Source organism: Camelina sativa, chromosome 9 (genome assembly GCF_000633955.1).
Source record: "Camelina sativa cultivar DH55 chromosome 9, Cs, whole genome shotgun sequence".
Classification (NCBI taxonomy): Eukaryota; Viridiplantae; Streptophyta; class Magnoliopsida; order Brassicales; family Brassicaceae; genus Camelina; species Camelina sativa.
In genome coordinates this window covers 228893-252468 of record NC_025693.1, presented here as the reverse complement: position 1 = coordinate 252468, position 23576 = coordinate 228893, and the positions used below count along the sequence as shown (strand labels likewise).

Sequence of the window (23576 nt, the reverse complement as noted above, 5' to 3'; positions counted from 1 at the left end):
ACGCTAATCTGGTAGTGCGGTGTTTTGGGTTTGCAGGTGAAGCTAAACAACATGTTGTTCCACACGGCTCGTATAAACTGCTTGGCATGGTCACCAAACAACAGGATGGTTGCCACTGGGTCCACACTTGCGTCATTGTATACGAAGGTTACAAGCCAGCTTCGAGTCGCATAACTGTAAGAAAGAATGTGTCTGATGACTCACTCTACTTATGTAGTCAGTCAGGCAATGCATTTGTCTGATGAGTGTTTATTATGATTCTGTTATGATATATATGTTTGCTGTTATTTTCTCTGGTCTCAACTGAAAAACTAGTAAACTAATATTATGTAATAATAACTTTATAGTTTTGTGAATGGAATTCTCCAGTTCTTAAAAGCTTAATTAGCTCGATTTCTATTTCAAATTTCTCAACTTGCTGCAAGAATATTGAGACATCATCGTCTGGGTGTTCTTATGTTTTCAATGCTAAATTTTGTCGACCACATAACGATTTGAGTTACTCCCGTTGTAATATTTCCATTTTGATTTAAGTCCGATAGAATGCGACGTATGTTTTAGTAAGAAAAATGAATCAAAATATATACGATAAAGTATCATTAGTACAATCCAAAATCATAACCATCCTCTTCCTCTTCCACTTCGTCTTCATAGAATTTTTCATCTGTGTTCATCTCGTATGGTGCTGCGTCATCTTCTTCATCTTCTTCATCTTCTTCATCTTCAACAGTCTCATGCTCTTCCTTGTTCTTCTCTGTAACTGTCTCGGTTTTCGATTTCTTCTGTGACTTCTCAACTGGCTGAAATGAAGAAGAAACAAGAACAAAATTCTAAATAAAGACCTGAAAGTGATGAGAGAACTAAGGAAACAAGAAGAGAGGATAATAAACTTACGAAAGTATCAAAGAGCTCGTCTAAAGCATCGTAGTTGATACACCTACTACTAAGTCTCTGTAAGAGACGACGAGTCAAGACTCAAGTCAGAAAGAGGAAGAAACACACTCCAAAAAGTTTTCTTCAGAGCTATGTATTATTAGATATGTTCCGGTTTCAGGGTTTAATTTCGCAGATGGTAATTGCTGAATAAACTTGGTTACATCACAATACTCCGCTTCTAATTATTAAAGGCATCAAAGAAGATGCATAGTTTTACCTTCCTCTCAAGTGTTCTTCGAACTGCTTCCGCGGCTGTAGCTGGTGGAGGCGCGTTCTTTGCTTCCTCAGCACGTTTTTGTCGCTTTTCCTATATCAAGAGAGAAAAGAGAACAAGAGTTTGATTGAGAGAAACCATATAGGTCATTAATGGACATCATAATATTTTCCATAAGTCAAATACTTGATATAAAGCATGAACATAATAATTGCAAACTTTCAAATCGAGAGCACCTTTCTAGATTTAGCCACATCTGCGTATTCTGGGAAATTAGCATTGCTCGCAGCTTCACTAGCTGCCTTCTTAGCTGCTTGTTCCTAGAAAACAATATAATTTGGTAAGATTCTTATCTTTATAACAACTCAGAAGGAATACAAGAGAAGATAGATGATATATACCCTAAGATATGGTCCGTTTTCTAACTCAAACATGGTCTTCTTGAAGAGTATTTCGTCCTCATTGAGAAAACAGCCATCCACCTGGGACACAGTGAAATATCAAATCATCAAATGTAAAGTTAAAATGTTGTAAGGAAAACAGACCGAGATAGAGTGAAAAGAATTTTTCCATTTCATGTTCCATCTTTCCAGGTTAAAACATTCTACTTAGAATCTAATACAACACAAGGAAAAGTATTGCCCACCTCATCATCACCATCGAGATAGGAAAGATTGCCTGATTCATCCGAAGCTTCAGCATCCCAATCTGTTTCACTTTCACTTTTCTCTGAGACATACCACAAAAAAAAATTCTCAAAGGCTCAAACAATAGCAAAAAAAAAGAAAAAAACTCTAATCTATTTCCATAGTTGTTCATCGTACCAATTCCTCCCTCGTTTTCTTCTCTAGCTGCTTTTTCCATTCTCTCTTTCTCTGCTCGCTGGAAAGCAGGAGGATCCAACCCACCAACAACTCCACCAGAAATTTTAATGAACTGCCGGAAAAGTTATTTCTGATTGTCAACTCTCGACCGGAGCCATTAATTTGTCGCCAGTTGCATAACCATAAAATAAAAATGGAAAGAGACAAGCCCGGAGACTTACATCATCGTGACAGTCCTTACATAATCCATAACCAAAAGGTTTTAAATCTTTATGTTTACAGTTTACTACTCCTTCGTCAGAATTTGATCTTGGGGTATAAGTTTGTTTACGCAATATGTTTTCGCTTTTATCAAGCTCATCAACCTAGACAAGCATGTACAAACAATTGAAAAAGGATCAGCATAAAATCAACAAGGCAAAAAAATTTTTTTTGACAACAACTAACTAGCGTATAACTCTACAACTAGAACGATTTGTAACATAATCCTGCAACTCACAGTTAAACTTGCAGCCTCGGTATTAGCAAACTCATTCAATCTTTTGGTTATTGTCGCTTCACACATATGCACCGTTTTTGCCTGAAAAATATTTAGAAACACACACATCAAATCGAAACATCTCCTTGCTCTCTCATCTTTATAACAATACAATATTCTTTAAAAAAGAGGCTTAAAAGATCATATTCTTACAATATCTGCCCTAGAGCACGTGATACCATGAGAAAGTGCAGCTATGTAAATTGCTGCTCCACATATTCCACTTGGTTTCCGGCCGGTCTGCAAAGCCAATAAATAGTTGGCCAACATTAACACAAGCCATAATAATAAATAACTCTAAAGACAAAAGAACATGTAGGAAACTATCCTTGTAACAATAAAAATCGTACCTGCATCCAATCTCTCTTCATACTAGATATAATGCTTGTAACCGTTTTCAAGAAATTTTTTGGAATATTGTTTGCACCTTTCAATAAGCCTGCAAGTGTATAATGAAACAAGGATTTGATATAACTGTTTGTATTTGGACTGATATGTTCACACACACCAACTAAAATACATATAAAAAAAAATAGAATGTTGTGCATCATCAACCCGATAGATAAAGAAAAGGAATGGGAGCCAAAAAGACGACATACGTACTGTTTACGAATCGAGGAATGTAGATTGAAGGATCAACAAGCTCCTCATAGTTCCTGTTTTCCACAAGGTACAGCAATTCGCAGAGTTGCAAGTAGACAGAACCTAACTCGTAACTAGACATGAAAGCAATATATACCAGCATTACTCGACTCTGCATGCAGTAGTCTTAACAGGCATGCTAATTAGGCTATCAAATAAAGAAGAGAAAAGTAGTATGGGAATGAATGAATGAATGAAAACAACTCATCTTACACGCTAACTCGAAGGTAGCTTGAAAAATCAATAAGAAGTAACGGAATTTTCTCTGTCCTACCAAGTAAAAGAAAGTATTTTAGTTAACATATACACAGCGAAATAAGGCATCACCCGTAACATCATAACTCATCAGCATGATATAACTTGGGAAAGAAATTGTAAGTAGGATTTTACTAAGATTCTAACCTGCAAGTCCTGCAAGTCAAGTAGAGACAGGAAGACTGTACAAGTTCAGTTCTGCGCCCTTTAGTGAAGTTTTGGTGAAGTGCCATCTTCAGAAGATAAATACAAAGTTAGACAGAATCCTGACAGATTGACTAATAAATAATATTCAGAGGATATGTAAAAACCTAAACATACTTCAAAGAATTTGGCAGCCGTATCAATCAAATAATCTTTTTCATCACCAATTCCCAAGGCATCTTTCAAATTCCTTAACTCATCTTTAGCTGCCAAAACAAAAAAGGTAAGCATGTCTTTGTCAGAGCAAAACAAAGGATGGCCTCAAGTTTGGCAGGATGTGAAATACAGTACAGAATAAGGAGTTAAGGCTAAGAGATGAGCCAGCAGTGAATGTGTGCAAGTGGTAAGATCAAATCGAACATAAATGTAAGCTGAAGACTAGCTTGATCATGTATCAGTGGCAGTACTATTTAGGCCAGGCCAGCAGTGAACAGAAGAAAGTCTTTACTATACCTATTCTCAATCTCCTTTCACGTGAGATTGAAATCCCACTCTGAACACTCCTCACTATGTTACCTGACGCTTGGCTCTGTAGACACAGAAATAAATAATTTCAAAGAAACGCAAAAGGGAATGAAAACCAAAAAGAGATAAGCATCCTAGAGAGAGAAACAACTCTCTAGATATCACTGAAAAGAAAGATTTATGAACGAAAATCCGTTGTCTATTAATCTCTATTATTCATATATTTCTAATGATTTGTAGCCAATTAAGGTGGTGTTTCATGTTTTGCAGTACTCTCTCTCGGGTAGTATAGTATATATAATCTGGCACCATAACAGCCTGACCGAAAAGTATTGGTATATCTAATTTACTATCAGTAGACACGAGTCTAACTTGTCATACAATACAACATCCTATCCTAGAAGAGATTTTGACAATCTATACTAATAATAATAGTCTCACATCCCTCCTCTAATAATATTGCATCCTATTGACCACATTACCACACATACGTCTTTCTAGGTCTAAAGAATAAGAGCAGAGCTTTCTTTGAGAATATGTATACGCAGGTGTACCTGTCCAGCCGCATTCTTAACGAAGGTAACATCAGTAGAAAAATTGAAATTTTCCAATATCCTCCCACATAAATCACATGCCCTACAAGTACAAACAAACAAAACTCGGAACTAGCAAGCAAGCAAAGAAACCCTCAAATCTAAAATCCAAAATACTTACAAACCACCGTCGAAGGGGCGAATTCCGGGAACATTCTTCGCACAATGGTTACACCACACCATGGCTGCCCCTTCTCTAAACTTCACAAGAGATTTTTGAGATTGTTAGGAAAATCTCTGATTCTTTCTCCCGAGTAAGTAAAAAAGGATCCCTATATTCATATTCGCGTATGAAAATAAAAATAAAAACTCACTAACTACATATATACCGGTGCTAGCTCTGTGACGCAAAAAGTAAGTTCGCTAGGATGGATGTTAAAATTGGGCCTATTTGTGTCTCGTCGGAACCGAATCGGCGAATCCGAATCAGCGATTGAATCAGAACTCCAATTCGGGAGAGAAGGATCTGATCTATATATATATATATTGTGTCGTGGAAACCAATATCAACGATGAACCCGTACTATAGTGGCGGAGGACTTCTCCGTCCTTGAAAAATCGCAGCTTAACTTAAGTTTAATTCCCCTGTGTGCTTTACAATTTACGATTGGAACCATTCAAGTTGTGCTGTGACTGCTTTATATCGATCGAGTTCCTCGGGTCGGAAATGGATTTATTAAATGGGTTTTCACAGGCCTGTTTAATAGATTGGTTGGGATTAATAAATGGGTTTTCACAGGCCCGTTACAATTTCATTTCCGATTCCATAGTTGGTAATCTCTCTCTCTCTCTCCTTCCGCCAAGTGAGACAGAATCGTTCAAAATCCTCAATCCTTAATTTCCGCCATTGTTTTTCTTTTTTCTCCTAAACTCTCTCAAGAAGAAGAAGAAGAGATGACGCACGCATTCCCTTGTCCTCCCTCTCTTCTACCAATTCGACGATGGCGAAACTGCTCGAAACCTTCCCTTGCGTTCCCTCCACCGAACGAGGCAGGGGTATTCTTATCTCCGGCGACCCCAAATCCGACTCCATTCTCTACTGCAACGGCCGCTCCGTCTTCATTCGTAGCCTCCGCCAACCTCAAGACGTACAGGTTTACGGAGAACACGGCTATGCCGTTACCGTCGCTCGCTACTCTCCCAACGGCGAGTGGATCGCTTCCGCTGATGTCTCTGGTACGGTTCGCGTTTGGGGAACGGACAACGGTTTCGTGTTGAAGAACGAGTTCAGAGTCCTCGCTGGTCGCATCGATGATCTCCAATGGTCCTTCGATGGCCTTCGTATTGTCGCTTCCGGCGATGGAAAGGGCAAATCGCTTGTTCGATCCTTCGCGTGAGTTCCTCTTCGCTGATTTCTAGATTCAATTTCGAATTGTATGCGTTTCCTTGGAAATTTGGCTAGTTAGGTTCCATGAGGTTTTCTTTGATTAGATTATCTGGAACTATCTATAGAGGCTTGATCAGTATGCGTTTGTTGTATAGATGGGACTCAGGGAATACAATGGGAGATTTTGATGGCCATTCTCGTAGGGTCCTGAGTTGTACCTTCAAGCCAACGCGACCTTTCAGAATCGCCACTTGCGGGGAAGACTTCTTGGTTAACTTTTACGACGGTCCACCTTTTAAGTTTCACTCTTCCCACAGGCAGGACATTTCTTTTCCTCAATCTATCATATAATCTCGGATAATCAACTCTTATGTTTGTATTCTTGACTAATTGTAATAATACATCTGTGCTTCACAGGGAGCATTCCAACTTCGTCAACTGCATCAGATATTCACCTGACGGTACTAAATTCATTACTGTAAGCTCCGACAAGAAGGGTATGATTTACGATGGCAAGACTGGAGATAAAATTGGAGAATTGGCCTCCGAAGATGGCCACAAAGGCAGCATCTACGCTGTTAGCTGGAGCCCCGACAGCAAACGGGTAATGTTATTAGGGATGTCGTCAATGTGTTGCCAAACTCTCTATTTGCAATTTTACTGACATTGATGAGTTTTTTTTAGGTGCTCACGGTCTCTGCTGATAAGTCTGCCAAGGTATGGGAGGTAGCTGAAGACGGAACTGTTGGGTCTGTGATTAAGACATTGACGTTCATGGAATCTGGTGGAGCAGAAGACATGCTTGTGGGATGTCTTTGGCAGAACGATCATCTCATTATAGTGTCTCTTGGCGGTACCATGTCCTTGTACTCTGCTGATGATATGGATAAGCCTCCCTTGCTCTTTTCAGGACATATAAAGAACGTCACATCTCTGGCTATTCTCGGGACAGACCAGAAGACGATTCTGTCTTGCAGCTATGATGGTCTCATTGTTAAATGGTTACAAGGGGTTGGGTACTGTTGCAAGCTACAAATGAAAGATAACACCAAAATCAAGCGCTTAGCGGCTACTGAATCTGGCCTTTTCTTAACCGGGTTTGATAACAAGGTAAAAAAAGTTATGATCTCAAAATGCATGTCTTTCTTTAATGGGATTTGAGTTTGGATCGTTGTTGAAGTCGGTTACATCATCGAGTATGACTTCTTCAATTCTTGACAGGTGTGGAGAATTCCATTAACTGGCAACGAATTTGGAGCTGCAGAACATGTAGATATAGGCCATCAGCCTTTGGACATAAGCATAGCCGTTGATTCGCCTGAACCCACAACATTAGTCTCGTTTGATTCTGGAGTTGCATTGCTGAATGGTCTGAGCATTTTGAACAAGATCGATCTGGGTTTTGCGGTAGCAGCCTCTGTGATCTCACCTGATGGGAGAGAAGCGATAGTAGGAGGGCAAGACGGGAAGTTACACATTTACTCAGTCTCAGAGGACAACAGCCTCAAAGAAGAAGCAGTGCTTGAGAAGCACAGGGGTGCTTTGACAGTGATACGTTACTTTCCTGACTTAACAATGTTTGCTTCTGGTGACGCCAACCGCGAAGCTGTAGTCTGGGATCGCGAGACCAAACAGGTGACGGGATTAGAGGCGTTCTTGTGTCTCTTATATGGTTAATCATATGCTTAAACGCACACTAATCTGGTAGTGCGGCGGTGTTTTGGATTTGCAGGTGAAGCTAAACAACATGTTGTTCCACACGGCTCGTATAAACTGCTTGGCATGGTCACCAAACAACAGGATGGTGGCCACTGGGTCCATAGACACTTGCGTCATTGTATACGAAGTGGACAAGCCAGCTTCGAGTCGCATAACTGCAAGAAACGCTCATCTTGGCGGAGTGAACGCAGTTGGCTTCGTCGATGAATGCACAGTAGCAAGTTCCGGGGAAGATGCTGCAGTTCGTTTATGGCAGATCGAGCCTCAATGACCCAAACCAGAGTTGTTGTCATAAGCTTTTTTAACCATCCTTGAAAAATTGTCGTAGTCTCTATCTATTTTTGACTGTGGTTTGTTTGTATTTTAAGCTTTTAATAATAAGTATCTTATCATGGAATGCACACGTGTCTAAAATCGAGCCAATCTCAATGGTCAACTCACTCCGTCGTGGTGATTAGTCTCTAAAATGATGACGAGTCAAGGGACACAAATGGTAAATTAATTAAGGGAAAATTAAAATTTAAACAAAGGTTAAATAATTAAGGGGAAGAGATAATGTTTGTTTTGGAGCCTAGCCTCTTGGTTGGTTCTTACTTGTTACTATTTGCTTCGTACGGCGTTGAAGCTTTACCTCACCGGAGGTTCCAAGGAGAAGACGACACTACACTGATACAGCGAAACATATTACATATTATGGCGCCTTTTGGCGGGAAATCCATAGTCGACGCTGTTTCTGGCATCGGAGGGAATGGAGTTGGCCGGGCGCTGGCCGCGGTGGCCGCCGCTCTGTTGGTCCGCCTCTTCGCTGGACCCGGCATCGCTCTCCTTCCTGAAAACGAAGCTGACGATGATTACGCTGAGGCGGAAGACGGTGGTGATTCTTCTCCGGGTAAAATTCGCCCGGTGACAATCCGTTGGAGGAACATCACCTGCTCTCTCTCCGATAAGTCCTCCAAATCGGTGAGCACATTTCTTCCTCCTTTTTTTTTTTGCATGTTTCGAAGACGCGCTGATATGAGTCTTTCGAACTCTTGCAATTTGAACATGATGTATATCCATTTCGATGTTGTATTGATCTTTTTAGCTGAATGAATCATACTTGCTTTGATTACTATGTATGTGACTCTCTCAGGTGCGGTTCTTGTTGAAAAATGTCTCTGGAGAAGCAAAACCAGGGAGGTTGCTAGCGATTATGGGTCCTTCTGGATCTGGGAAGACAACATTGCTCAATGTTCTTGCTGGACAGCTTGGTTCATCACCACGTTTGCATTTGTCTGGTCTCTTGGAGGTCAATGGCAAATCCAGCTCTAGCAGGGCTTATAAGTAGGTCTTTTTTCTGTGTTATACAAGTCTTATAGTTGTGTTCATTCTTATCTTTTTTTGTTTGACGGAGTTTCTTGCAATGGCAGGCTTGCCTTTGTGAGACAGGAGGATCTCTTTTTTTCGCAGTTGACTGTCAGGGAAACACTTTCTTTCGCAACCGAGCTTCAGCTTCCGGAGATCTCTTCTTCTGAGGAAAGGGACGAGTATGTGAACAACCTCCTGCTCAAACTTGGTCTGGTGAGGTTTCCATTCATCTCTGCATTTTCTAGATAATCTGGTGGTGAATTGACAATCTTGGAATTTGTTTCTTGATTATTCTTTGTTTCTCTCCAAAAGGTCAGCTGTGCAGATTCATGTGTTGGCGATGCAAAAGTCCGTGGGATCAGCGGTGGAGAAAAGAAGCGGCTGTCACTTGCGTGTGAATTGATCGCTAGTCCCTCTGTCATATTTGCTGATGAACCCACAACTGGTAGATTCCTGCTCGTGTCTGATTCTAATCATTTTGATGGGTTGGGTTTAAAAACTGATGAAATATTCTATGTGGTCTTCAGGGCTTGACGCCTTCCAGGCTGAGAAAGTGATGGAGACATTGCAAAAGCTTGCACAGGATGGACACACTGTCATCTGCTCCATACACCAGCCTAGAGGTTCCGTGTACGCTAAATTTGACGACATTGTGTTACTTACGGAAGGAGCTTTAGTCTATGCTGGCCCTGCAGGGAAAGAACCTCTGTCATATTTCGGGAACTTCGGGTTGTTTTTTCTGAACGCTTCCTTTTAATATATCAAGCAAGTGCTTTAGGATCGTCATCTGAAAATTGTTCCTCTGATCCATGAGCAGGTTCCTTTGCCCAGAGCACGTAAACCCGGCTGAGTTTCTTGCTGATCTTATATCAGTTGACTACAGTTCTTCAGAGAGTGTCTACTCTTCGCAGAAGAGAGTACATGCTCTTGTTGATGCGTTCTCTCAGCGTTCATCATCGGTTCTTTATGCCACTCCCCTCGGCATTAAAGATGAAACAAAGAACAGCATGAAACCTCGCAGAAAAGCCATTGTTGAGAGAAAAGATGGTTGGTGGAGGCAGTTCTTTTTGCTGCTTAAGCGTGCATGGATGCAGGTATGCTCCTATCTATGCATGATTTAAAGAACTCTTTCTATAACATGTTTTCTCTAGACTTCAAAGTAAAACTTGACAGTTTTTCTGATATATTTCTTCATATGACTCCATAGGCTTCTCGAGATGGGCCAACAAACAAAGTTCGTGCAAGAATGTCTGTTGCATCTGCTCTGATATTTGGGTCCGTTTTCTGGAGAATGGGGAAGTCTCAGACGTCAATTCAGGACAGAATGGGTTTGCTTCAGGTCTAGCACATTTTTTCTTTTGCTATATACATCTCTCTTATTTGTGTTGTTTGAAGCAATATTTAGTAAGCGTAGCTTTTATATATATACTAAGCAATGATATATGTTGTATACTTCAGGTTGCTGCAATAAACACGGCAATGGCAGCTCTCACAAAGACAGTTGGTGTCTTTCCTAAAGAGCGTGCCATTGTGGATAGAGAACGGTCCAAAGGGTCTTATTCTTTAGGCCCTTACCTGCTCTCCAAGACAATAGCTGAGATTCCCATTGGAGCTGCATTTCCTTTGATGTTTGGTGCTGTACTATACCCCATGGCTCGCCTAAATCCCTCTTTGTCAAGGTAATTCCTATGATTCCGATCTTTTGCTGTTCCTGTGGCCAGGTGGTCCCTAACCTGCATGGCACTGATAAGCCATTCTTGAGTTTTCCCCGTGTACTTGACCAACCAATGAACTCTTGAGAGATGTACATGACATGACAGCAATGTCCCTAACAAACAATTTTCTTGGCAGATTTGGAAAGTTTTGTGGGATAGTGACTGTGGAGTCTTTTGCTGCTTCTGCAATGGGTCTAACTGTTGGAGCTATGGTTCCAAGCACAGAAGCTGCAATGGCTGTGGGACCATCTCTCATGACAGTTTTCATCGTGTTTGGAGGTTACTATGTCAATGCAGACAACACCCCAATCATCTTCCGTTGGATTCCTCGTGCTTCATTGATCAGATGGTGAATCACCTCAACATAAATTACTATACAGAAATGATAACCCTCTCGCGTATATAACTACTCTATTTACTCTTAGCATCCATTCTTCTTTGTTCAGGGCCTTCCAGGGACTTTCCATCAACGAATTCAGCGGCCTCAAGTTCGATCATCAGAACTCATTTGACGTCCAAACTGGAGAACAGGTAACAACGAGTTTATATCAGTTTCATTGTCCTTGTCTTTGAGGTCATCGGAGTTTACGTGTTTGCTGCAGGCATTAGAGAGACTGTCGTTTGGAGGAAGACAGATAAGGGAGACGATAGCAGCTCAAAGCCGGATTCTGATGTTCTGGTATAGCGCCACGTACCTTCTCCTGGAGAAAAACAAGCCAAAGTATCAAAAGCTTGAGCTTCTTTTTGACAATGGAGATACTGAGAATCCAAGAGTGCAGCTGGATGAAGCAGAGGTTGATCAAGGGGAGGAGGAGCCTGAAGATGATCTCAAGCAGCCACTTGACGAGCAAAGTAAAACATCGGACTCAGATGAGCTTGACGAAATCCGTCCCTTTGTCCTCGAAGGTTTGTAAAATTGTAGTTGCCTACTAATAATCATTGAAAAGAACATACTAAGAACAAAACAGGCATAATAACTAAAAAGGTGAAAGAGAAAGATCAATGTATACATACTACACATTCGTGATAGCTTATTACAGTTAGTAAATTGAGCATTGTGGTGATTATGGATTCATCTCCATCCTCCAGCAGGTAGCAAGTGAGAGAGAATAGAGGGATTTGAATAAAAGAGTTGCTCCTCTTACCTCTCTATGTCTTAAACCCGATGTAAGACCCATCTCCGTTTCTTTAGGCTTCTTCAAATCTCTTGTTCTATCCACAATAAATATATATATTAAAAAAAAAAAAACAAGGTTTTGGCACTAATATTCATAATTTAGTATAGATTTTAGGTGAAGAAAAGGTCCTTTGCGGTGACTTTCAAACAAAACAAAAAAATGTGAAGGAGGAAAGAACGTAGTATATACTACACTGAACATTAGCTGAAAATTCAAATTCGATACTGGTAACGTCAGGACCGACGTCTGAAGATTCCCATTCAACCAAATTCAACTTAAAGATTTATTTTGATTATACTAATAACCCAATTAATTCACTAACTAAAGAATTGAATTACGATAATAATAGTATATATATATATAAGCCGCCCATTGGGAGAAAGTCAAACACCCATCTGATTCATGATGAGTGGACGTGGCGTCCGGTTCAAACATTCTCGTACCCTTTACGTTGCCAACAAGTATGTAGTAGTATATTTTTTTAACAAACTAAAGAAGACCAAAACGAAGACAAATAGAAGCTTCGACTTGTGTACTAATAAAACATCCAATATTAAGCGCAGGATTGAAAAGTAGGGCACCGACTTGTACGCCTTTTCAGGTGCAATTACATAAACAAATGGGAAGGTCAAATCTGTTATAAATAAATGGATATAATATTCTAGATTCTAGAGAGTTATATTTTTATTAATATGGTTGTAGGGAAGAGTCGCTATATGCATTTTTGGGGTACATATACATCAATTCATCATGTGCTATTATTTGTTAATGGAGAGGGGTTCTCTTCTCAATTTCACATCACTTTCCTATTCCCGTGTCTCCCAATCCAACAAGCTATCATCAAATTAAGCTAACGTACCGTATGAAGTTTTCACAATGCATATCAATTGTACAAACCTTGTCAATGCATCGTCATCACCATCTTTCTTTTATCATTACCATATCTTATTTGATTGGACATTATTCTAAATCATCGAACGAGAATGTACAGATAAAATCTAAAATTTGAAGTGTCTCAATTCCGGAAGCAGGGGATATGTATCATATCATTAACAACAACTAGGTCAAAAATATGCATATAGTATATCAATTGAAAATTCAACATTTTCGAGCTGGATCAGAGCAGAAAAATGAGAGTACAAAACAAGAATGGAATGGAAACACCGCCAAAGAAAACATACATATAAAGCAGAACCGAATCAAATCAAAAGATAATATAACACAAGTTGGTTGATTTTAATTTGATGGTGACTAGTAAAAAAAACGTGTAATGTAAGCAGATTTTAGTAGCATCACCGAAATCCAAATGATACGAAAATGAAAATGACGTGAAGGAGAAGGCAGGCAAGTGGTTCCAATTAATCAAATTGAGAGGATGGCAACGCGCTTAATCATAAATCATATACAACCCCACACCAGTTATAATTAAATAAATAAATATATTAATTAATGGATGTACTTTAATATACTTTTTTTTTGTTAATATAAAAATTGTTTAATTATTGTTAATATAGATGATTCGGTTATAAATACCATTTCCAACTGTCCATCATCTTCTCCAACCAACAACACATTCCAATCAAAATCATAACACAACAATCAATTTCATAGTTACGTACATACAATGGAGGCTACACTGCTTTCTTCGCTAGCTTCGGTTTCACCACTCCGTTTCCACCCATTGGTGTTATCATCATCACGGAGAACTACGACTTCCAATAAGAAGATGAAGATGATGAGCGTCTCTGCTGGGGCGTCTTCAGGAAAAGACCATTACTACTACGGAGGAGGGAGGTTGGTGGACGAGAACATGATCGTTCTTAGGAAACGCATACACGAGACGAAGATGGTTGAGCGTAACTACGAGCCTCCTTCTCACTGGATGGATTGGGAGAAACGTTTCTACAGCAGCTACGACTCTGTTATCTGCGACTCCGTTGGTCTCCTTCAGAGCTTCCTCATGAACTCTCGCCCCACCGTAGCCATCGCAACGCTTCTCATCCTCCTCGTCAGCGTTCCCGTTTCCTCCACCGCCATCGCGTTTCGCCTTGCTGACCTCCTTCAGTGGCTTCTCGCCGCCGCTACATCTGCCAGCGTGGCCTGATATTTGATTATGTTAAATGTTACTTGCTTAATTTGTAAACCAACCCATATTCTTTGATTATTTATCTGATGTTTTTTTCTACATTAGCTTAAGCCGTAAGATATGTACTGTACAGAGCTCGTTATTTATTCTTTCATGTGATTTTGTAATTTTCTTGATATGTCCTAACTATATGTCAATTAATGAATGCGATGGTAATAAAATATTTGTTGACGAAGTTTAGTGGACTTTTTTTTTTGTTGGTCCAATGTAATAATTTTGTTGGTAAATTTATTTTCTACAATTTGTTTCATTATTTTTTTTCCCCATAAAAGAAGGCGAGTGGACGATAGAACGGCGTCCCTGGTCGCTCCTTTTTGGTCCAAACAACTACTGCTTGACCTGTGACCATTTATATATAATCTTAACTTATAGTAATAGTAATCTAATCTAAAATGGTACTAGTATTTAATCAACCCACTACAATATTTCGATCGATATATGAACAACGTTGTCCCAATGTTTTTCCTCTTGCTCAAAAATTGACCCGTCAATCTCCGCCGTCACGCTTTTTGATTTTATAGCTCCATCATACTTAAAATCGTTTATTCTAATATTAATCTAGAGAAAACCATCAAATGTATCATAAACAGTGTTTTTCTTTCCAAATTTGCTATAATTGATTAAGTTTTTCAAATCTGCCGAAACTTTCTTAAAAAATATGGCATATTTGACAAAAATTCCATTAATCTAAGCAGCTTTACTAATTTAGGGCGTGTGTGCGTCAAAAGAGTTCAAAATGGGAAGGTACTTTGGAAATGTTGATTAGAGTTAAGAGTAGTTTATGCAAAACAAGGACAATAGAAATAAAATAACAGAATCCGAAAGATTCGGGTCTGTCCTGCCCTCATTAATAACTAGGACCTCGAGAAAGACAAGTCTGTGTGTGTGTCTTTTATGGTATTCGTCTGTTCTCTCTCTCTCTCTCTCTTCTCCCCACAGACACAAACACAAACCCTATCTTCTTCTGTCTTCAGTCATATCTTCTTCACTTTAATTTTACTTTTCTCCGCCACCACACAAAACCACATTCTTCTTCTTTGCATATTTCTCACGCTATTATTTATTTCTTCCATCTCTATCTTTATATATATATATACACACTCCACTCATTCGACCTTGCATATACATATCTTCCCTCAATCCCTAAATTAAAAAAAAAATCAAACCTTTCTCTCCCAATTCTGCTTCTCCATTTCCTTTTCTTCTTTCTGCAAAATCCATCCGAAGAGGGTTTCTTGCCAATGGCGCTTGCGTATGATCCTCTCTTCATTTCCTCCTCCGACAAATCTTTGTCCGCCATCGATGTTGTCTCGCCGCCACACCCCATGGTTTTAACCCAAGACGAGCTCAAACGTATCGCCGCTTACAAAGCCGTCGAATTCGTCCAATCCGGCATGGTCCTCGGCCTCGGTACCGGCTCCACCGCCAAACACGCCGTCGACCGCATCGGCGAGCTTCTCCGCCATGGCAAACTCGACAACATCGTCGGTATACCGACGTCTAAGAAGACCCAGGAGCAGGCTCTGTCTCTCGGCATCCCTCTCTCTGATCTCGACGCACACCCCGTCATTGATCTCTCCATCGACGGCGCCGACGAGGTCGACCCTTATCTCAACCTCGTCAAAGGCAGAGGAGGGTCTCTGCTTCGTGAGAAGATGATCGAAGGAGCTTCCAAGAAGTTCGTGGTGATCGTGGACGAGTCCAAGATGGTGAAGCACATTGGTGGGAGCAAGCTTGCTCTTCCGGTTGAGGTTGTGCCCTTCTGCTGGAAATTCACGGCGGAGAAGCTCCGGAATCTGCTGGAAGGGTACGGTTGTGAAGCCAATCTCAGATTGGGGGAGAAAGGTAAGCCCTTTGTGACGGACAATGGGAATTACATAGTGGATATGCACTTGGAGGAGGACATGGGTGATTTGGGAGCAGTGAGTGATGCCATTCTGAGGCTTCCTGGAGTTGTGGAGCATGGAATGTTTCTGGATATGGCTTCCACTGTTATCATTGCAGGTGAGCTTGGTGTTAAGATCAAGCACAAACACATCACGACCTCCTCTTGATTTTGTGTTTGGAGAATATTTTAGGATTGTTTAAAAGAGGATTGGTATGGGAGAAACGGATCTAGAGAGTATCAATCATGGTTGTTGTATTGATTTAGATAGGTTTTTGGAGGATGTCACTGTGAGTGTGTGAGGAGTGAGGAGGGATGATGATTATTATTCACACAGTTTTGGATGCATTGACTATTCACAATTGACATCATTCATTATCATATCAATCTTTGTGAACGGCATTTTGTTGCTTCATTGCCCTTTTGAGTTTGAATGCTTCTCTTTCTCAAGTACTGTTGTTGGGCTTTGCTTTTGATTCATAGGCTCGCTACTATATTTTCAATCAAAAGCCTTAAAACTACAATCACATGTTGGGTTTGAATCCATAGATAAAAACTATATTCAGACAATCACTCACTCACCCTAGTTTTTGCAACAAAGTAGACAGATTATACAGCTACTATATTTTTTTTTCACAAGAGCAATAATACTCGACGCAATGGTTGGGCCATATGAGGTTGAGAAGGGAACAAGGGATTATCATTTTAATTGGTTTTGGTGAAGTATTGGTTGGCCTAGAAAAATCAAATACTATATCCATAAACAAAAACTGTTGTTATTTGGTTAGTTTATCAACCTGTCAAATGATGCCACAACTCATTCCACCGTGACACGGTCACATACGTAACATTGACACGTGTCGTGCAGTTCATGAAGAACAAACAAAACAAAAACAAAAAAGAGGGAGAGAAACAATCCAACAAATTTGGTGGCTTTTTGTCAATTTCATATATTGTTTTAAGGTATTATGTTTGGGTTGTTTTCTTGGCCTAGCTACTTCCCACGAGTCACTTACCTCTTTGAGTATCTCCAATTCATTTCTATATCGGCTTTTATATTTGTTGAAAAATATAGTAATCTCTATTTTACAAGTAAAATTTGTTTTAATCCATCTCTATTCTCACCTCTAATCTATATCTATATTTGTTTTTATAAGTAAAAGAAAAATATAACAATTATATTTTAGAGACAAATTTATTTCAACTCACTTTTATTTTCATCTCTAAAATAAATATTGCTATATTTTTCTCTATTTATAGAAACAAAAAAAATAAAAGTCCTCTATATATAGAGTAAAAAATAACAATTTCTATTTCAAAAATAATAATAGAAATGGATTGGAGTTAAACTCATATTTATTATAAAGTTTCTAATTTTAAAGATAAGAATAGGAAAACCATATAAAGATGGCTATGTTTTTCACTATAATAGAATTCATCTTTATTACAATTAGAGATGATTTTATATTACTATTTAGTATTCAAAAGGCCACGTGTATGTGTATCCATGTACTACTACTACATACGGGATACGTCTCCAAAACTGTTAATGATATTTTTCTTTTCTTTTGGGGGGGGGTATAATAGAGTAAACTAACAATCATAAGATTCGAGAATCTATTACTCCATCTCGTTGCTTCATCTGTAAACACACACAACTTTATCTTTGATGCCCCTCTCTAAATCTAAACCTGAATGAGAATAATTCGGAAATCAGAGAGAAAGAAAGGAAGCTTTTGTGAAGGCTTTAGCGTCAGGAAAGGTAAAATTAAAATAATAAAAAAATACGATTCTCGTCTTTTAAGTCTCCTTTTTCTTCGCTTTTCCACTTCTTCTTCTTTTCTTCTTCTCTTCTTTTCAGACAAAATAACAGAACAAAACGGTACAACAACCATCCTTTGCTCTTTTCCTCCCTGTCCTAAAATTTGGCTCTGCCTCTCGCTTCTTCCTCTGTTTTTGGTTTACTTTTTTTCTTCTTTGCTTTCTATTATTATTTTTTCTCCTAAGTACGATTTCATATAAGCGTATTCTTGATTCATTCAAAAGCTTCTTTAATTTTTGGGGGTAAAATTCAGATCCCTTACGACGTCCTTCTTGTTCCTAGATTTTTTAACTTTTTACTTTCCTTGTTTATATAGTCTCGAGTAAACCGTTTCGATAAACTTGTGCAGCTTATTTATCTGGTCAAAACTCAAAAGAAAAGTACAGCTTTTGTGTTCTGGTAACCAAACCAGCTTTTGATTTAGCTTTACCTTAACCACCATGGCTGGCAGAAAACTGTTTGCTTCAATCTAAATGTTTATCTTCATTAATGAGCAGCTTCTAATTTAATCCACATGTTCATGTTGCGTACGGAATCTCCTTTAGCATTGAATGCAAAATGCTGACCACTAACCCCATTATTTTCTATTCGCAGCTAAAAAAGAAAGGGAAAAAGATATATAAGAGTTGTTTCTTCAGCTGCAAGTTTCTTACTATACCGTCATAATAGAGAGAGGCAACATGGGAGATCATTTCGTGCTGCTGGTGGATCGGTTGATAACAGAATCCACCATCGAGGCTGCCATTCAGAGCAGGAACCGTATGTTGCAAGCTAATTCACCCGTCGAGGAATGTACGGTCCTCGATGAGAAAACCCTTGAGAAGCTGCGTAACGGTGATTTGTCAATGGCGCAGTGCAGGATCTGTCACGACGAGGACTTGGATTCAAACATGGAGACTCCTTGCTCTTGCAGCGGCAGCTTGAAGGTAAACAGATAAACGTTCCCCAGTTAAGAAAACATAGGTCTGATACTCTGATTAGATGATCCATGTTGTTGTTGTTGTTGGCAGTATGCGCATCGGAGGTGCGTGCAGAGATGGTGTAACGAGAAAGGTGATACAAACTGCGAGATTTGCCATCAGGTTTGTCCCCTCCTTCTCCGTCTCTCTCTCTCTCTTTCTCTTTTCCTTCTGAATGCAGTCTCATCTGATCATATATGTATGATTTGTTCAGGAATTCAAGCCGGATTATACAGCACCGCCTCCCTTGCTAGAGTTGGGTCATGTTCCTCTCCATTTCAGGGGAAACTGGGGAATATCTCAACGGGACCATCGTTTCATCACAGTTGTACCTGCTGATTCCACTTTTATCGACCAACAATATCCTCTTTCTTCCACCACAAGCTTCATATGCTGCCGTTCCCTTGTCCTCATTGTACGGACCACCACTATCCTCTTTTTCCCCCACCAAACCAACACTTTGATGTCTTTACTCATCATGTTTATGTTTGTAATCTGCAGTTCATGGCTCTTCTCATTCTCCGACATACCCTCCCTCTAGTCCTCACCGGATCAAACCTCCATGTCTTCCCTTTGTTCACGGTGAGTTTATCACTCTCACAACAGATTCAAAGGGAGTAAATTGATGAGCCCTAATTTGATTACTTTGGTTTTCAGTTGTTGTTTCTAAGAGTACTCGGAATCATGCTACCCATCTATGTCGTCACCAAAGCAGTCGCTACCTGCCGCCGCCATTCTCAGACCTTAGACACCTCTTACTCCGAAGATTCATCGGATGATGAAACAGAACCATGGCGCCTGCCTCAAACGCAATCTTACATTATAGGCGTGCGATGAGCACCATTATTTTCTTACACACACACACACAAAAGTCAAATGTCACTGTAAATATAATTTCTGGCTTATACATGTAAAATGTTGGATTGGTTTAACAGATTGAAAAAAGAAAAGAAAAGTATCTCATTGGCAAAGCTCCCTTCTCTTTCCCAGATCTGCAAATTGCGTATGCAGATAGACAAAGACTCACCTTGAATTTCTTACACAACAACTCTAACCAGATAGTCCGATACAAAATTATAAAACACTATAAAGACTCCTATAAAAAGATCCCAACATTCACAAGTGTCTCTGCGTGTGTATCCCAAAATTCAAGAGAAGAATCGGGACTATCTTTCAAAATCAGAGACAAAAGTTACAAGGAAAGGACCTGCAGCAAGCGACTTCGGGATCCCAACTCCAAACAAGAACCCTTGTGTTTGTTGTCTGTAAGTGATGAAAACATCAAGAGCTTCTTGTAGTTTAGTTCCAGCTTCTCCTCGGCCTGAAAAGAAAAGATGGCCACAATTGGTAAAGAAAACAGGAGTTGGTAGATACCGCTAGATTTATATAGATAGATGGAAGTAATACTTGCGATTCTTCTGCTGTGTCCTCCAGTAACAGGCAAGCGCCCCAAATGCACAGCTGGCGATGGCTATTGCTAATGCAGCTCCAATCGGCACAACCAAAGCGCTGGTGGCTACTGTCAAGTCTTCAGTGGCTGGAACAGTTTCTTCCTTGCTCCCGATGACACTCTTTTCCTTGTAAAGGGAGACGAGCTTAGACCCATAGTAGTTCTTCAAAAAATTGTAGACATGGTCGTGGTCCCACTCTATGCTTTTCTGATTACTTGAGAGATAACACAATGGGCAAAGCTCCTTTGGTGGCCATATGATCTTGGGGAACTTGGGGTCACCTGTACCAAGAGAAGCTTCGTCTTTCATAAGCCTCTCGTTGACCTTGTTATGTGTGCTCCACACCCACAAGACAAAATCACGTGCCTTTTTGAAAGGGGTTTTGACACTATCCATGAAACGCATGGATATGTGTGGCTTAGACGTTTAGTTGAGCAAATACCACGATTATTCGAGCTATGAGTTGTGTTTTTATTGTTACCTCAAACACATGTCGTTGAAATGCAGGCGGCATTCATCACACATGAAGAAGTTGTTGACGAAATCGCATATTGCCGTGAATGCAAAATGACTTTCTCCATCCTCAACCCTCACGGAAAGTGAATGCATCAGAACCCATAATCCACAGCTACAGTCCAGCATTTGAGAAATACTTCAGATACATACCAGTGGGGAAAATGGAATTGAAGGATCACGGTATTAAATTTAGAAACAAACTACAGTACCTGAATCCACGAGTATCGTTCTTGCTGCCACGGCAAAACATCTACCAAATAAGATATTAGGATAATCAGATCTCTAATGTGGATATACATGAAAACAGTAACAGAGTTGGTAGCTAGCACTCACGTAGTATCCACGTGGAACATCCTTTCCACAGATAGGGAAATTTCCCAAGGTATCTTTCCCTCCAGATTTTTCGTAAGAGCAATTTCCCGAAGGGCATAAATCATCATAGTTAACTAGAATTTCTGCAGCTCCTTTCCGACACCTATAGAAAATCAATTCACAATTAGTGTGGAAAAGGAGATTGTGACGGCATTAGAGTGATGAAACTTTAGTTTACCTCCTGGAAAGATGATGTGCTGCTAGAAGCTGGATAAATCTTATAAATGAAGCACTTGTTTCAGATGACTTAATGGCCTGTAGATGTCATGAAACTACTTATTCATTGACAAAACTGAACGAAAGGAAGAAGGTAATATACATACACAATAATCATACAAATTTCTCTACCTTCTGCACTAAAATGATATCAAAAGCTTCTGCGGTTGCTTCCTCAACGTCATACACAGCCTGAGAAATCTGTGGCAAATCAGCACCCGGAATATCTTAAAGCTGTTTAATCTTAAAAGAAATGCTAATAATCTCAGTAAAACTAAGCAGAGATCAGTCTCGAAACCTGGTTGTAGTCGGTAAGATTCGACAGGGCATGTTCGTTTTCGAATTTCTGACCATCCAAGGCATAAGAACTGCAAAATATCGAGAAATAAAAAACAGAGATAAGTCGGATGTGATTTTGCCAAACTAGCTCAGGAAACACTTAAAAGCTGGAAAAAAAAGTTCGAATATGTTAGATACATTTCGAGCCAGTGCTGAAGATAAAAGTCCAGGGCATTCACGGCACAAACCTGTCTATCTGCTTGTTAATCCAGTTGAGCAAACGCTCAGCTGTGCGGCCGTCATCAATAACAAGGATCTCGCTTTTATCCTTTTTAGGTTCCCAAGTGGCAGAGACAAACTTAGTAGGAGGACCCCAAAAGAGCATTGGATAATGAGAAACAGAGAACTTGTCACAGAGCTTGGTATTCGTCTGTGCATCAGAAAACACCATGATATACATAGCATCAGAAAGTCATGATATGGACGGACTTAGCATCAGAAAACAGTGAACCAACAACAACATGATATACATAGATGAATTTAGAACCGACCATGAAGTAAGTACCTTCAATGCACAATCAACTCTGGTCATCAAAACGATTCCGGGATGTATTGCGTCTGGTCCATTGAAGAGCCTTGCTACTTTCTCGTAATGAGGCTGCAGAGTATAAAAAGGTTTTAGGGAATTTCAATTAACAGGTAGAAGAACCAAAGATGGCGCTTTGAATAGTTATGTTACCTTGTAGTTTCTACAGGCAGGACACCTAGGATAAAGTACACAGATCAGTATACGTCAAAAACTAGTACTGTGGAAAATAAAATAAAAAGCATTTGCTAATCATCTATTAGCAATGATTAGAAAGAAGCATCACGAATAGTAAGAAGGACCATAAAGTTAAAAACTCTAAATTCTGATAAGAACACTTGCAACGCTAGATCCAGCAGCACCAAACTTTAGGTAGAAAAAAAAGTGCAAAAGAACCCCCCCACCCACCAACCAAACCAAACCCAAAACTGGAGATTTTAATTTCAAAGCAATCCAATTTTAATAATAATTAATGGTAAGCGGGATTAGGGAGAACTGACCAGTGAGCGAAGAATTCGACGACGGCATACTTGGCGGGGGTGTCTTTAAGAACTGAATCGAAGTTGGAAGTGTTCAATTCAACAGCTCTGTCTTTTTGATCGGCGATTTCCCGGAGAATCAAGCGCGAGCCAGGGGAAGAAGACGCCGCGATTACAAGGCCGAAGAACAAAAGCAGATGCACCAAAGACATCAAATCGAATCTTGTTGAAGACGAACCCCTCCCTCCTCTCAGATTTCAAAGTTTTTTTTTTAATCTTTTGTTTTTGGTTTTCTTCAACAAAGAGAGATGGGAGAGAGACAGAGGAGGAAGCGAAGAAGATCTACAGAAAGCTTCTTCCCTCCTCTTCCATTGAGAAAACGAAGCGCTTTGTGATATAGAAGCTCTAGAACGACGTCGCACTCTTTGAACTCTCCGTTACTTTTCATAATGGGCTTTATTCACATAACTAACTCTGTTGGGCCCTTTTGGGTTATCTATCGTATCACAGATCACCTTATTCGAAAACTTGATCATATTTGTAAAATATTTTTCTAATCCAATTTTTTTTATATTAAATTATTATTAAACTCATAATTTGTGGTGGACCTTGGAAGCCAGGCAAAAAGAAGACTATAATTAGGTGGTCATATGTGCACATCCCTCTAATAGTAAATAATAAAGGCTACTTAACTGATAAAACTAGCCGGCTATTGCAGAATGCAGCAGATTCACTTGCACTATATAATTAGTACAAACATATGAAATTGATTGCATTTCACTCGTATCAAGAGTTTTATGTTAATCTATCATGTAAGTATTATTATTTGACTATAACAATTTGAATGCCTAAAATATAAGAAAGACCCAGCAATTTAAAATGTTATGTTACTTTGATGTCATTGTCAA

The 23576-nt window shown here is 39.6% G+C and overlaps 7 protein-coding genes across 15 annotated transcripts; 5 read left to right on the top strand and 2 right to left on the bottom strand.

The window, feature by feature from the left end:
- On the bottom strand, positions 543-5256 carry LOC104710037 (transcription factor IIIB 60 kDa subunit-like). 3 transcript variants are annotated; one of them, XM_010426571.2, is made up of 19 exons: positions 4986-5256; positions 4793-4872; positions 4633-4714; positions 4067-4142; positions 3731-3819; positions 3557-3642; positions 3368-3424; positions 3116-3228; positions 2863-2951; positions 2666-2752; positions 2474-2554; positions 2196-2339; positions 1975-2086; positions 1797-1879; positions 1552-1632; positions 1387-1470; positions 1154-1243; positions 895-951; positions 543-800 (listed from the first exon to the last, which is right to left on the bottom strand). In XM_010426571.2, the coding sequence occupies exons 2-19, from the start codon at positions 4852-4854 to the stop codon at positions 600-602; spliced, it is 1674 nt and encodes a 557-aa protein (XP_010424873.1). In that variant the 5' UTR covers positions 4855-4872; positions 4986-5256; the 3' UTR covers positions 543-599. The 3 variants fall into 3 exon arrangements, with proteins under 3 accessions (XP_010424873.1, XP_010424871.1, XP_010424872.1); XM_010426569.2 differs by having other exon boundaries at positions 5001-5255; XM_010426570.2 differs by having other exon boundaries at positions 4793-4867; positions 5001-5255.
- LOC104710038 (actin-interacting protein 1-1-like) lies at positions 5368-8114 on the top strand. Its single transcript, XM_010426572.2, has 6 exons — positions 5368-6004; positions 6154-6315; positions 6416-6602; positions 6683-7108; positions 7220-7633; positions 7731-8114. The coding sequence occupies exons 1-6, from the start codon at positions 5613-5615 to the stop codon at positions 7986-7988; spliced, it is 1839 nt and encodes a 612-aa protein (XP_010424874.1). The 5' UTR covers positions 5368-5612; the 3' UTR covers positions 7989-8114.
- LOC104710039 (ABC transporter G family member 7) lies at positions 8284-12015 on the top strand. 2 transcript variants are annotated; one of them, XM_010426574.2, is made up of 12 exons: positions 8284-8677; positions 8850-9040; positions 9127-9277; positions 9377-9509; positions 9592-9793; positions 9882-10158; positions 10272-10403; positions 10523-10743; positions 10916-11128; positions 11226-11310; positions 11382-11685; positions 11872-12015. In XM_010426574.2, exons 1-12 carry the CDS (start codon positions 8411-8413, stop codon positions 11880-11882), a joined length of 2187 nt encoding a protein of 728 aa, XP_010424876.1. In that variant the 5' UTR covers positions 8284-8410; the 3' UTR covers positions 11883-12015. The 2 variants fall into 2 exon arrangements, with proteins under 2 accessions (XP_010424876.1, XP_010424875.1); XM_010426573.1 differs by having other exon boundaries at positions 11869-11982.
- Positions 13512-14278, top strand: LOC104710036. The gene has a single exon (XM_010426568.2). The coding sequence runs from the start codon at positions 13582-13584 to the stop codon at positions 14059-14061; it is 480 nt and encodes a 159-aa protein (XP_010424870.1). The 5' UTR covers positions 13512-13581; the 3' UTR covers positions 14062-14278.
- Positions 15032-16438, top strand: LOC104710035 (probable ribose-5-phosphate isomerase 2). Its single transcript, XM_010426566.2, has one exon. The coding sequence runs from the start codon at positions 15345-15347 to the stop codon at positions 16155-16157; it is 813 nt and encodes a 270-aa protein (XP_010424868.1). The 5' UTR covers positions 15032-15344; the 3' UTR covers positions 16158-16438.
- On the top strand, positions 17598-19740 carry LOC104710032. 5 transcript variants are annotated; one of them, XM_010426561.2, is made up of 7 exons: positions 17803-18052; positions 18160-18209; positions 18405-18736; positions 18821-18892; positions 18984-19184; positions 19271-19351; positions 19427-19740. In XM_010426561.2, the coding sequence occupies exons 3-7, from the start codon at positions 18491-18493 to the stop codon at positions 19604-19606; spliced, it is 780 nt and encodes a 259-aa protein (XP_010424863.1). In that variant the 5' UTR covers positions 17803-18052; positions 18160-18209; positions 18405-18490; the 3' UTR covers positions 19607-19740. The 5 variants fall into 5 exon arrangements, with proteins under 5 accessions (XP_010424864.1, XP_010424863.1, XP_010424862.1 ...); XM_010426562.2 differs by lacking the exons at positions 17803-18052; positions 18160-18209 and adding an exon at positions 17598-17750; XM_010426560.2 differs by lacking the exon at positions 18160-18209.
- LOC104710034 (sulfhydryl oxidase 2) lies at positions 19706-23057 on the bottom strand. Of its 2 annotated transcripts, none has more exons than XM_010426564.2 (12): positions 22690-23057; positions 22343-22367; positions 22169-22261; positions 21852-22033; positions 21623-21692; positions 21457-21525; positions 21287-21363; positions 21070-21211; positions 20946-20986; positions 20702-20848; positions 20177-20608; positions 19706-20090 (listed from the first exon to the last, which is right to left on the bottom strand). In XM_010426564.2, the coding sequence occupies exons 1-12, from the start codon at positions 22878-22880 to the stop codon at positions 20069-20071; spliced, it is 1491 nt and encodes a 496-aa protein (XP_010424866.1). In that variant the 5' UTR covers positions 22881-23057; the 3' UTR covers positions 19706-20068. The 2 variants fall into 2 exon arrangements, with proteins under 2 accessions (XP_010424866.1, XP_010424867.1); XM_010426565.2 differs by having other exon boundaries at positions 21457-21516.